This window comes from Apaloderma vittatum, unplaced genomic scaffold (assembly GCF_000703405.1).
Source record: "Apaloderma vittatum isolate BGI_N311 unplaced genomic scaffold, ASM70340v1 scaffold3256, whole genome shotgun sequence".
Taxonomy (NCBI): domain Eukaryota; kingdom Metazoa; phylum Chordata; class Aves; order Trogoniformes; family Trogonidae; genus Apaloderma; species Apaloderma vittatum.
In genome coordinates, this window is record NW_009719812.1 from 27,873 (window position 1) to 41,022 (window position 13,150).

The following is a 13,150-nucleotide window of genomic DNA, read 5'->3' on the forward strand; positions in this document are numbered from 1 at the left end:
CGAGGAGCAGGAGGAAATAATGCTCCAAGGCTGGCTTGTGGGAATGCATTCCTTTCTGATTACTGGGAAGTGCTTCCAAACCATTATTTTTTGTACTTATGTGTGGAAAATACACACAAAATACCCTGAGAAAGCACACGTTAGTGAAGGCGTGGTGCAGGAATAGCCAACAGATTTCGTTGCAAAAAGCAGTGACTTTTTGTGCATCGTACATGATGAATGCGTGTGCTCTAGCCTTTCTCACCTCCTGGACCGTGTACCAGTACATTATGGTGTTCTAAAGCGTCCGTTGTCCAGTTTCCTCAGCCATCTGTCCCAATTAGTGAATCATTTCCAATGCAGAAAACATGAACCTCAAGCTGTAAGCAGTTTTCATCCTTTTTTTCGTAGTCATTATTGAACTGCATTTCATTCACCGTACTTGCTCCAATAAGTCATGTAGTGGTGTTTCTTTTAGCTGGTTGCATGAGAAGTGCAAACAATTGATGCTGAATACTTGGAGCAAATGTAAAATTGAGGGGACATTTTTCAGCATTCAGGACTTCGATATTTTCTTTCTGCCAGTATTTATAATACGAAAACAATAATGTACAAATATTTGCAGGAAACGAGTAGAAAAGGGCATGCTACTGGGAGGGCAAAGAAAATGGATGATCAAGTTTTAGTCCTCCCAGAAATGTTACTGAAGTATTTAAGCATCTGTAAAAGGCAGGGAGAAGACTGTTGAATCACCCATCGTTTCCGAAATCATCTTTGCCTTTATTAAACTTTTAGAATGTAAATAAATTGGCAATAGCACTACTGCAGCAAGCTCAATATAGATAGATTATGAACACAACCAGCAAACAACAAATTTATTCGATGAATACCTATTTTGCAAACAAAAAGAAAAAATAAAATGGCTTGACAACATCTGGTGATTCCCGGAGAATCTTACGGTGAAGTACAAAAGTTATGTTGTTGGGGTTTTTTTGTCGTGCTTTAAAACCAGAGATCACAAATTGGCAATTACACACTGCTGCAAGTGTTCAGAGCTGGGGTTAAACCCCACTTGACAACAAAGGCAGAGCTTGGGCCAGTGGGAATGAGTCAGAGGCTTTGCTTGGTGTTTGTTAGAATAACCGTCTCTTCAGGGAGTTCGCCAAGGCTGGGGGAATGCGGTTGGGCAACAATGAGAAAAGACGAGATGCTGCCCATGGAGGATGGAGTGAGGCAGAGGAACTCTCAGCCTGAAAACAACTCTCCCATAAGGAGCCCAACCCTGCATCCCCTTTAACTCACCTTGTGGGCATGAAGGAAAAATTTGCTCAGTTCTCCAGCAGGCTGCTATCTTTCTCAAAAACTGGCTTTCCGAATGGAAAGATAGGTTTCCCAATCCTGCACTTTTTTTTCTATCATCTTCTTTTTTTCTTCTTTTCTTTTTTTCTTTTTTCTTCTTTATTTTCTTTTTCCCCCTTTTTTTTTTCTCCAAACCAAGGACAATTTTAAAGGAGGGGAGGCACTGCTGTCCATTAGCCGGTTACTGATGGCACCCCACTGAAGTGCCCAAAGCGTGTGCAGGTGACTTGACAGACGCACGGCGGGAGGGCTTGCTGTGGCAGGCTCGAAGGAGCCAGACACCAAGCATTTGGCTGCCAGAGACAAACCCCACCTTCAGAACAGCCTTTTTGATGGGTAACATTTTGCAGCTGCTGCTGGAGCACCGGATCCCATTCACAGGGTGATGTGAGCTCCCTCTTTCCCAGGAGCCGTGTTGTCCGTATTCAGCACTTCAGCCCAGTGCGGCGTTGGTACTGCTGGGTATTCCCATAGGCTGTGAGCTTGAAACGCTGTTTAAAGCACTTGAGAACGTGTTCGTGCTTGAGAAGGGATCCAGGGCTAAGCAAATGTAACGAGCCTTTAAATTGACTTAAATGAGCTGGAAATCAGACCTCTGAAGCAATTGCTGCTCAGGTTACTTACCACCTCTGTGCTAAGGTAAACTTCGCCATGTGAAGCACGTTCGCCACAAAGCAGCGATCTGTCGGCATTAAGCCTGCGGTGCTACAATATTTATTTAGAGCTTGGTGAGCCTCCCAGTGCAGGAGACCCTGGGAAAATGAGGGATCAAACGTACAGCACAGCAGCGCTCAGCAGGCATCTCCCTAACTTTCAGCGGGAGAGATTTGAGCACAGTGGTAGCCCTCAGATCAAATAAGTACTGCACTAGTGCCATTTTACCCTGTTTATTAAGATAAGGAGAGTTCTGAAATGCTTCCTAGGGCTTGCTGTGGGAGCTGCAGGGTGCTGCACAAAGCCCTCTGACCCCTACATCTCCAAGGGGGATCCCTGCATTGCAGGAGGGTCGAGACGGGGGGGCCTTGCTCTCAGCTGCTTCCCGCAGCCTCAGTGTTGGGCTGCATTCAGAGCAGCTGCTGTAATGCATTCATTAGATGGGCTTAGGTACATCTTACATCTAAGACAGCGAGGCAGAGCCCTTCTCTCCCAGCTTGTCAGATCTTGGCCTCTCTTTGTCACAGAGAGAGAGAAAAAACTCTTTTAACACAGTGGTGTTGGCTGAAGGCAGTCCAGCTGCAACTCCTGCCCCTTTGTATTGACACAGTCTCCATACTCTGGATGTTCTGTTGCTCACTGCTTGCTCGCTGGGGGAACAGGAATGGGTAGCTGTTGCCTGACTAAGTTCTGTTGATTTTATCTCTAGCTTGATACTCACATTATCAGATGGGTTATCAGCTGCTCAATGAACTGTCAAACCCACTAATGCCATCCCTTTGGTGCTGTAGTTGATTTCCAGCATGCAGTGCTGAGCAGCGAGTCTGTAGTCTTTACCCGCTTCCCTCGTCCTCTGCTGCGGAATGGGTTCGAGCATCATCTGCCAGAAGGCATTAACTTACGTCACTCACATTTCCCTGTGCCCAGTTGCACATTGTCCTTAGGGCTGCCCTCAGCACTGCATCAGTGGCCGCATGGTTATAGCGTGTGCAAACCAATTCCTTATGTTCCCAACATGTGGTTACGATGTTTCCTGTTGTAAAACACAGTAGTGACTGGAAAGGAAATAGTAAGTGTTGGCCATTTGCAGCCCTTTCTTCACAAGGACCACCTCGTTTCAGAGATGGAGGTGCAAGTCCTGTTCCACATGGGTGTGTGTCAACGCTCGGGGCCAGGGCAGTGTTGTGGCGTTGCCAGGGCACAGGCTTTAGGAGCATGGCTGCTGGAGTGCTGGCCCATCACGCTCCATGTTCCCATTTGCAGTGACTGGGTGTCTAGAAAGAACTGAGAACATGGTTTGCCTCTTGACAGAGCAGAGGAACCAAGCCAGATTTTACACTGAACCTTGCCTCCAGGACAGTTTGAGTCCTGGAAATTAAACTTACCTTGCAGACCCTCTCAACTACTTGAGACAGCAGGTGCAAAAGCATGAAAGGCAACACCAGAAGAATGCACTTCTTATGATCTTTCTCAAGATTTTAATTCAAATTTCTATTCAAGCTCCTACTGTTGAAAACCAGATGCAAAGTGTTCTGTCCTACTTAGATGGTTTTATTTCACCTTTTATGGATATGTAATACAAATTACAGTATGTGTATATCTAAAAGCAAGTAAATGAGAGAGAGCTACTGGTTAAAAAAAAATGTAATTCAGGAAAAAAGTTCATTCTGTGACATGGTAATTAAGTTATTTGCATCGAGCTGATATTACTGCTCATTTTTGACTGTTGTTATTAACAACTTGTGGAAAATAAATTTTCAGTATTCCATTTCTCTCGGTCATTTGTGTTGCTCTTTCATTTCGCTCCAATGAGACAGTGAGAGCGCTGTGCCAGACGGTTCAGTCGCTTCCCACCTTCTGACTCCCCTTCACTAACTCAAAAATTCATCAGGTAAATTACACAAAACCATACAAGTGAATCATACTGCATTTCAGGAACTTCTACCTGTGCTCATCTTAAATTTAGTAAAATCTGCCCGATTTTAATCTGGGGCTCAAGTCTGGTCGGCAGCATTGCCTTTGCCTGTGTTAAGGTGTCGTGGTGTGCCGTAGGAGTGGGGCTGCAATGGGAAGCTGTTGGCAGTGAAACCTAGTGTCCACCTTGTCCGTGCTGTGGGAGTTTACTTTGGCGTTGCCTTGGTCTGGATGCGTGTTGGCAGCTGGAGCACATCATCCATCCACTGGTTTGGTTTCACACACTCCAGAGGTGTTCTGCAACTGAAGTGTGCCAACTGGGGACCACGAGGAGAGTCGCTTACAAGTATTCTCCTGATCCAGAACAAAGCACTAACAAAGGCATGCCAGAAGAAGTCCAATTCCTCATCATCTTGTTGTTTCTAGTCTTACATTCTCATAACTGAAGCACTGACAGGTAAAATCAAGGTGAAAAAAGATTCTCACCCTTCAAGAGTACAGTTAGCTAAAAGAGCAGGCTTGAGCATTCAAGGTCCGGAGCTTTTAAGTCCTGAAAACTGCTGAAAAAGAAAGCTCTGTTTATTCCATGACTGTTGGCTGGCTGTCCTCAGACAACTCAATGACATTAGCTTCAGCTAGTAGAGGCAGGTGCAGCTCTGGTTATCACAGCGCAGGTTTAGCGGCTGGCAGCAGCAGACGGCTGACTATTAACTTGCACAGTTCTCTTCAGCTTGTGCTTTTTTTCTTTCCAAAGCAGCAGATTTCAACTCCCCTGACTGTTCTCACCATCTCCACTCTCGCTGTCAACAAAGAATGGAGGCCTGATTTTCATGGCCGAGTATTTTAGCGAGTACCACATCCCATGCCACGTAGACCAAACCACACCATTGTCATGGGATCCATTGTACCTTCCTGTTCTGTAGTATCGTCCGTTGAGGTTTACGGCGTGGCACCTTGGAAGAGTGTAGGAGAGAGAAAAAAGGAGGTAGTAGGTTTAGCGTGGGAAGACATCTCATCATTACAATGAAGTAAAATTTGCACACAACATACATTTAGAAATGCCAGGGTGGGATTCGCTGGCACAGTCAGGCACCTAGACACATCAATCTGTGCTGAACTGCTTATCTAAGTCCTCCAGTAGCTGGTGGTGATCTGGTTAATGCATTTAGTGGAACCCAGAGAAGTATGTGGCTCATCCTAAAGCAGACACCTATGCTGGTCAGGTAATTCAACCTGTTGACTCTTTCAAGTGTATTAACTAGAGACATGATTCAGCTGCCCAAACACAGGAGTGTAGTGCTATTTGCTAGGTTCTAGCTCAAGTAAGGTCTTTTTCAACCTTAAAGATGCTATGAGTCTGTGCACCAGGGGAGGTTTAGTTTGGGTGTTAGGAAAAATTTCTCTGCTGAAAGAGTGGTGAAGCACTGGAACGGGCTGCCCAGGGAAGTGGTGGAGTTGCCATCCCTGGAGGTTTTTAAAAGACATGTAGGTGTAGTGCTTAGGCATGTGTTTTAATGGTCATGGTGGTGTTGGGTTGACGATTGGACTGGATGATCTTAGAGGTCTTTTCCAACCTTAATGATTCTATGATTTTATTCTATGACTCTAAGTGTAGGCAGCTATGTGTTGACACCTAAAAAGGCAGATGTCTTTTAATCAAAGAAAATCCCACTATTGATGTACGTTTTTGTAGCTCCACTGATTTCAATTTGTGTGTGATGAGGGCCTGGTCAAAGAAGAGGCTCATCCCACACTAACGCAGAGAAAAATCAAGGGTGGTGCATCCATGCTCCCAAGGCTGGCGAACCTGAGTCCCTATCTCTTGATGTGTGGATTACGCCCAACTGGCAAACACACCTCCTGTTCGGGGGTAGCTCACCCCCTAGACCTGCTCCACACTAGAGAAATGTCCTTTGTACACACTTCACGTCTCAGTGGCTACAGTTGTTTTATTTCCTGGGATATAACTCAAAGTACTTTAAGGAATTTTAATTGGGCCCTTTTCCTTCTGGATCTATCTCCACTATGCATTTATTTCGACCCGTTTATTTGAAGTAAATGCAATTTACCTGTGGCCCAATTTCTAAAAATGAACACAACTTACCTGCTTCATTTCACAATGAAAGAAGCAGATTGCTTCCCTTTGAGGTGGAAACATCTTAGAACATCTGCGTGAGGTGGCGAGCACGCACAGCAGCCTCCAGCTGCTGTAAGGCAGGCAAGTCCTCTCAGCACAGCAGCTGGCCACAGGGCCGGCCACCCACACCGAGAGGAATCCGAGAGGAATCAGCTGGTTTCTGTACCTGTTAAACCACCAGCCGCCCTCGTTCTCTGATGCGCAGTTGCCTGCCAGGAATCGATCGTGATCCTTGTCAGATGTGGTGAACTGCATCCCTCTGTGAGAGGCTGACCACTGATCTTCAAAATTGCTCCCACCAGACAGAGCGTCGCCAGCGTTACCAGAGTAGGTGCCAAACCATAACCTGTAATTGTCCTGCAAGAATGTGTGAAACTTGTCTTTGATACCATCTCTTTCTGCCCTTCCTTCCATTTTTGAGATCAAATTTGTTCTGGCCATTGTATCCATTGCCAAAGTCATGACTGTTGAAATCAAGGATGACTTTTGGCCCCATGCTTTAGTGGTCCTAGTGTAGATCAATATGGGATTTAAACTTCCATAAGAGATTTCTAATTCCTGCATCTGCTACAGAGGGCTTCAGACTTTATTGTCATACAGTAACGATTCAATACATTACACAACAAGCTGGAAGGCTCTTGCTAGCTCGTTAATAACAACTTGGCAGAAAATTGCCAAGCGGTTGCCTTCATAGCTTCTCAGTCATTCAGCTAGAATAACTTCTTCAGAATTTTGCTCCACCAAAAACTAAACCCATCTGACTTCCAGCTAAATGATCTGGTCCTGGTAGGAATATTTAGAAGAATAGTTCCTCTGAGCACAGCTAACAGATGTAAGAGACATTTCATATGAGATGGATGCTTACTTTTGTGCTATGGGCTTTTTCCACTTTTGCTTATGGAAAATAGCAGTAAGGTATCAACATGAAACTGGTCAAAGCTGTCCTAAGAAAACTAATTGTAAGATAAATATAATGCTTACATTTATGGAGCAGTGAAGGAGATGGAACTAGGTCTGGTTCATGCAATGGAACTCATGTCCTTGGGTATCTCGGCTACTTAAATGCGGTGTTTAGAAAGGCAAACTTACAAAGAACAGCACCTGCATTGAGCAGGATGCTGTCTAAAGCTAGAAAACAAACATGAAAATACAGAGGTGTGTCTCTCTTTGGGCTTTCTGTCTGTAGCATTAAGTGTACTGCTACAGGTACCTGTTCAAGACGAGAAGTTAAAGCTGCTCTTTCAAAGCTTTGATTAAAGTTCACTGTTTATTTTAAAACAAAGTAAAGGGTTTGTTCTGATGATTGCCTTTTATGTCACAGCTTGGAACACTCTCCTAGGAAGTAGGAGAAGGGGGTTCAGTTCCCTTGCAGAGGTTAAAACCCTAATCTCCTCCCTTACAGAAGACTCGAGGCCAGAGGCAAATGCATGTGGGAATCCCTGTGCCCTGTGGCAGAGTGGCCCTCGATGCAGCAGCAGAGCTGGTGAGAGAGCACGCACGCATGATGCCGTCACCCGGTGTCTTGGGCACTCGATGGTTATAAGGATCATGTCCCAGGCTCAGATCCCTGCTCCCACGGCTGTTCATCAGTCAGCCAAGGCAGGAATCCCAGGGAACCAGAGCAGGTAAGTTTTGCAGAGCTGTAATTACAACCCTGATACTGAAGTCTGACCCTGCATTTGCAGATGCCTCCACCCTTACAAAAAAAAAACCCAAGCAAATCGCCATTTTCTCAATTTCTTACCTGCTCATTTGCAAGCTGGAAATTCTCATAGATGGCGTAACGACTTTCCCCATGCCAGTCCATCAGGTCAATCTTTAAGGAGCTCTCTCCTAAGCGCAAAGTGGTGTCTTGTTAGATGAAGCAGCTCATGCAAATTGGAAAGAAACTTTTGGAAGGAAAATACTTGCACCTCTAGTGAGCAGGTCATAAATGTGGTCGTTGCCGAGCCAGTATTCATCATTCTTGCCCTGGAATTTCCCAAATCCTAGTTTGTAATCATCCCATTTCCTGCAGTGAGATACAAATATCAGTTTCAGCCTGTGAGGGAATTAGGTGATTCATGACACTGGGCTATGGCAACAAATAAAATTTCACCTGTATCTCCAGACACCGTTTTCTAAAAGCATCTGATTCATCTCAAGCTGAGCTGAGATTTGTCACTCTGCCTTAGAAGTAAACACAACTCACAGCTTACTTCTTCCCCTGCTAAGCCTGTGCGTACATATACTGGGATCAAACCTTCAAGGTGCTCACAGAAAGAGGTTGCCAGTTAGAAGGAAAGGGGAAGCAGCAGCTGTCATATTGGTCTTCAGCAAAGCATGTGATATTGTTCTTCAGCAAGTCAATTAAAATACCTCCCTGACTGGAAAGGAATGTTGCCGCCTAAAATACGTTGCAATCCTGGATGTATGATGTGGTATTGTGAAGAATTAGAAACTGCAAACACAAGCCTCCAGATGAACTTAAAATGAAATTATCTGGCTTGGCTTTGTGCTCCTGTTCCATTTAAATCTATTTTTGATTCATCGACCACTCTCACCTCTGCTTTTTTTGCATGATCACTGTTTGGATGTGGCAACTTTTTCCTTCAAAGACATATACTTTTCATCAGCATCTTCTGGCTCTATCTTTCTAAGAGAAATTTGCTGTTACTTTTTTCTTATAATTTCATTCTCTTAAAAACTCCTCTATTATTTAGGTATTACCTTTCATATTCACATATACGTGCTGTGTATCACCATTTCCAGTTTTACTAACCCCGTGTTTACTCCCTCTCTCATTAGGGATCTTAATTCTACTTATTATTCAACGCTCCTCTTCAGGCTGTTTTTCATTCTCCTGTGTTCTCAGCTGAATCCCCATGGCTAGGTAGCTGCCACTCCCTGGGCAAGCCAGCTTAGAACTGTTTGAGGGAGCTTGGCAATGGACTGCATTCACTGCAAGAGACACTTCATAGGGACCTAAATTGCATGTGCTGCCATAGTGAATTAATCTGTGTGGGGTTGTTTCTTCTTCACTGTGCTATGAAAGCATCTCTCCTCCTAGAGATTTCCAGGTGAAAGTCACCTCTCTGGGATTTCGCACAGGCAAAGGGCAATCTGGACCAGTGGTCTGGTATCTTTTCGAATGGTCTGAATGAGGAACTTAATGTTATACCATTCCTGATAGGAGAACAGATAATATGTTCAGCAGAAAAAAAAGGCCTCAGTCCATGTGCTGGCGGCAGATACCTCCTGATTTGGACCCTTTGACAGTCTCCAGTAATGATAAAAACAAATACATACATATGTACACACTTTCTTAAATGCAGAGAATCCACAGAAAAGGCATAGAATCATAGAATGGCCTAAGCTGGAAGGGACCTTAGAGATCATTTTAATCCAGCCTCCCTGCCGCCAGGGATGCCACCTCTTGACTAGATCAGGCAACACATGGGGACTGAATGGGAATCAAACCTGTGACCTTAGCGTTGCTAGCGCCACACTCAACTGACTGAGCTAACCGGCCCCCTATAATTATAGGACCCTTTTGAAAATGGCCTCCTGTTACCGATACCTACCATCATATTGTCCTAACGCAAAGATTTATCATTGCTAAAGTACAATTCTGCATACCCCGGTTCTCAAATGTAGGGGTTTGCCAGGCAGGAGGATGGGGAGTGGGAGCAGGAGGCCTGACTGTGAGCCCTATCAGAGCACAGACCTGTTGAAATTCTCCTTGCCATTACTCCGTCGCTGAATGACGGTCCATCCCCCGCCGTCAGACATGTCACAGTATGCCAGGAAAGGCTCTCGGTCTGCTCTGGGCCTGATCCGGTAGTAACCGTTTTTGGTCTTCTTCCGATTATACACCGCAGAGCAATCTAGGCAGAATGGTATTGGTTTAATAAATGAGGTGGGGGGAAAGCAAAGGGGTATGTGCCGGCAAGAGAAGACGTTGCTGAGAGGCTCTGTGGCACAGGGACACTTAGCCGGTCTGTGTTGAGGTCTGCAAGCGCTGCAGAGCCAAAGCAAATGGTTCAGTAAAGTTGTAGCAACCGTTTGCAGGCTGCTGGGTCGGACACAGAGCAGGAAGGCTGGAGAGCCCTTCGAGCCGTGGTCCCTGAGGGCATCATTCCCAAATCTTTGGTGACGTACAGGAGGGTTGCAGCTCGTGCTGGGGATAGGGTACAGTATGGGAGAGACAAGGACTGGGACTGGCTCTGTCAGCAAGATCAGTTTCAGGGAAGCTAATTTCCATGTGGAAGTTAACCTCAGCTGTACTTCACGTTGGATCGGGGCCCAAAATTTCTAAATTAAGAGGCTATGTTCCCGTGACCATCTCTACCAGGGCAGTATCAGGAAAGTGTCTTTCAGGACATCAAGGCTTCACACTTTCAATGTAATGCCCACGAAGGATAAAATTTTGGCCACAGGCCATAGTTCCAGTTATGACCATGTTGTCAAAATGACACCAAAGAACAGAGTATGTAGACCTGCTACTGCACCATGGAAGTGATGGAGGAGCTGAGGAACAAGGAGGCTGAGCTCCCCCAAACAGGTTTCTGTGCCTGCAGCTGAGCCAGGCACTCTTGGCTCCCGTGGCACCCAGGAAAAACAGGCTCTTCAAGAGCAAGACTTGTCTCTTCCTAAAGCAGATGCCTAAAGTAGGTCCTATGGAAAACATTTGAGAGATGCCTGTTCCTCTCTGCACCAGAGCCCCAGGTGAGAAGACCAGCTGCAGGTGTCTGTGTTGTATCTGGGTGGCAGCTGCCTAAAGCTGCGCCAGCTGACTCTGGCTCCAGAGGATGTCTGCTGGAACCAGGGCCACCAGTCTGATCTCCTCCTTCCTGTGTATCTGACTGCATTTTAAACCACAATCCAATGTAAAGCTTTTAGCAGAAATAAAATATGACACGTGGGACACTGCAGGGAGAAATAAGCATTGTGGTAAGCTGAAATTTCCACACACACTATTGCAAACTGTACCTTGGTCATAGACTATCAAATTTCCACTGGTTGTGGGTAAAAGCACCTCGTGCTGCAAGCTCCTGTTGCCTGAGAACAGCCCACTTTTTGTTCTGTGATAAGTGTTCTCCAGGATGTCCTTCAGCTGCAATTCATATAAGTAAAGCGAGTCTTGAAGCTGTTTTAATCTTTGCCTTAATTTATTGTTGTCTAGGAGGCAGATATCTTTTTCCTGTGGAGAAAACAAAGCAAAAAACCCCATGCTTCAGTCGGTGGTAGAAGCAGAGGCAGAAAGAGAAGGAGTATCTGTCTCCTCTTGACCCCAACACGTCAATCTGCCTCTGTGGATCAAGATGATCTAATGACGGTCTCTTCCTAAAGTACATAAATCTTGCACAGCATGGGCTGTTGAGTTGAACCCAGAGGAAAAGGGTTTTCTACAATGACCTCGCCACTGCTCAGAGCATCCCAGATTATGATCAGATACACAGAAAATTACTCTGGACAAAACCCACTCACCTCGACTCCCATTTAATGAACTCAGAGGGAGTGTTTGCAGACTATCAAACTGCTCAGGGTAATAAGAAGGGAAAAACTTAGCCCTTGCACTGTGGCCAGGCCAAAGTAATGAGGTTTCAGGAACATCTTCCTGTAAAACTGGAAGATAAAAGAGCTGATACTTGGTAAAAAACAGCTGAAAGCAGTGAGCCTACAGCAGTATAACTTCAGAGCTGCACTACTGAAACCAAGACCAGAATCTGACCCACACTGGCTGGGATAAATATTGTCATCAACAGTCTAGTCTATGCCTGGTGTTACTCCATTAAAAACATAACAAAACAGAGCAAAATCTCTTCCCAGATGACAAGGCAAACCCACGCAGTAAGAATCATTGGCTATTTTCACTCTGAGCAAGCTGGCTTGAGTGATAACAGGTCAGGACCAGTTCTAGGCAAAAGCAAAAGAAGCAGTTGCCCATGACAGCAGGCTGCTGGGCGTACTAGATGTGGCCTCACAGCTGCTTCTTCTTTATCCTAGGCCTGCTGGTTTTCCTCCATGGAGGAGGATTTCCAGGCTGGAGGCACACAGGGACTTGCTGGGAGACAGCTTCAAGCTCACCAACCTCTCCTTGCTGAGCTCTGTACCTCGTTGGGATTGCCCAAGAGAAATTTCCTCATCAGAAGAGTACAGACTATGCCAGAAGAGTACAGCCTCACACTATGCCTTCCTCTTCCCGCTTTTTAAATCACAACGAATAAATGCAGTTTTCCCTGGCCATAATATTATTTTTTTTTTAAAAAAGGCTTTATTGTTGTTGTTATTGTTTTTAATTCTTAGGGATGTCAGTCCAGCCACCCAGAGAGCTGCACAGCCCCATCTGCTGTGAAAACCCTGTGTGATCAGGACAGGAGTGACCTTCCTTTAGCTGCAGGTGGGTGCCTTTTTGCTCTGCTCTTGCAGGTCTCCATCCTTTTGTTGGGGAGCGCCTATCTCCATGTGACTGAGAATGATAAACCATTAAGAGGCTGTACAGATGCTAGCTAGAAGATACGCACCGAAAACCTGGGTGCAGGCGAACCGAAGCTGACCAGGAGAAGGAGCAGCACCAACCAGGGCATCATCCCACTCATTTCTTATCACCTGAAAAGAAGCATTGATAGGCTGCACTGGAGGTTTCTTTAGGTCCTCTGTAGTGGTTTGACCCTGGCTGGAGGCTGGGTGCCCACCACAGCTACTCTATCATTCCCCCTTGTCAGGTAGACCAGGGCAGAAAATATAATAAAGGGCTCCTGGGTTGAGATAAGGACAGGGAGATCACTCGAAATTACTGTCCCTGGCAGAACAGGCCTGATTTGGGGAAATTAACTGATTAAATTAATTAGCAATCAAATTAGAGAAAAGTAATGAGAAATAAAACCAGATCTTAAAAATAAGATCTTCCCCCCATCCGTCCCTTCTTCCCAGGCTTAACTTTACTCTTGATTTATTCATCACCTTTCCCTGAGTGGTGCAGCAGGACGGGGAATGGGGGTTGAGTTCAGTTCATCAGATGTTGTCTCTACGGCTCCTTCTTCCTCAGGGAAGGAGGAAGTTAAGTTTTAGTCAGGCCTAAAGTTAGGCAAAACCTAAAGTTAAGCCGGGCCTAAATTTAAGCCA

At 45.4% G+C, this 13,150-nt stretch overlaps 1 protein-coding gene across 1 annotated transcript; it reads right to left on the reverse strand.

Annotated features, from left to right (window-relative positions):
- Positions 1-4,669: 4,669 nt before the first annotated feature.
- Positions 4,670-12,624, reverse strand: LOC104274966 (fibrinogen-like protein 1). The gene is made up of 7 exons (XM_009870768.1): positions 12,550-12,624; positions 11,015-11,225; positions 9,750-9,909; positions 7,957-8,054; positions 7,788-7,876; positions 6,210-6,400; positions 4,670-4,859 (listed from the first exon to the last, which is right to left on the reverse strand). The coding sequence occupies exons 1-7, from the start codon at positions 12,622-12,624 to the stop codon at positions 4,670-4,672; spliced, it is 1,014 nt and encodes a 337-aa protein (XP_009869070.1).
- Between the last annotated feature and the right edge of the window lie 526 nt (positions 12,625-13,150).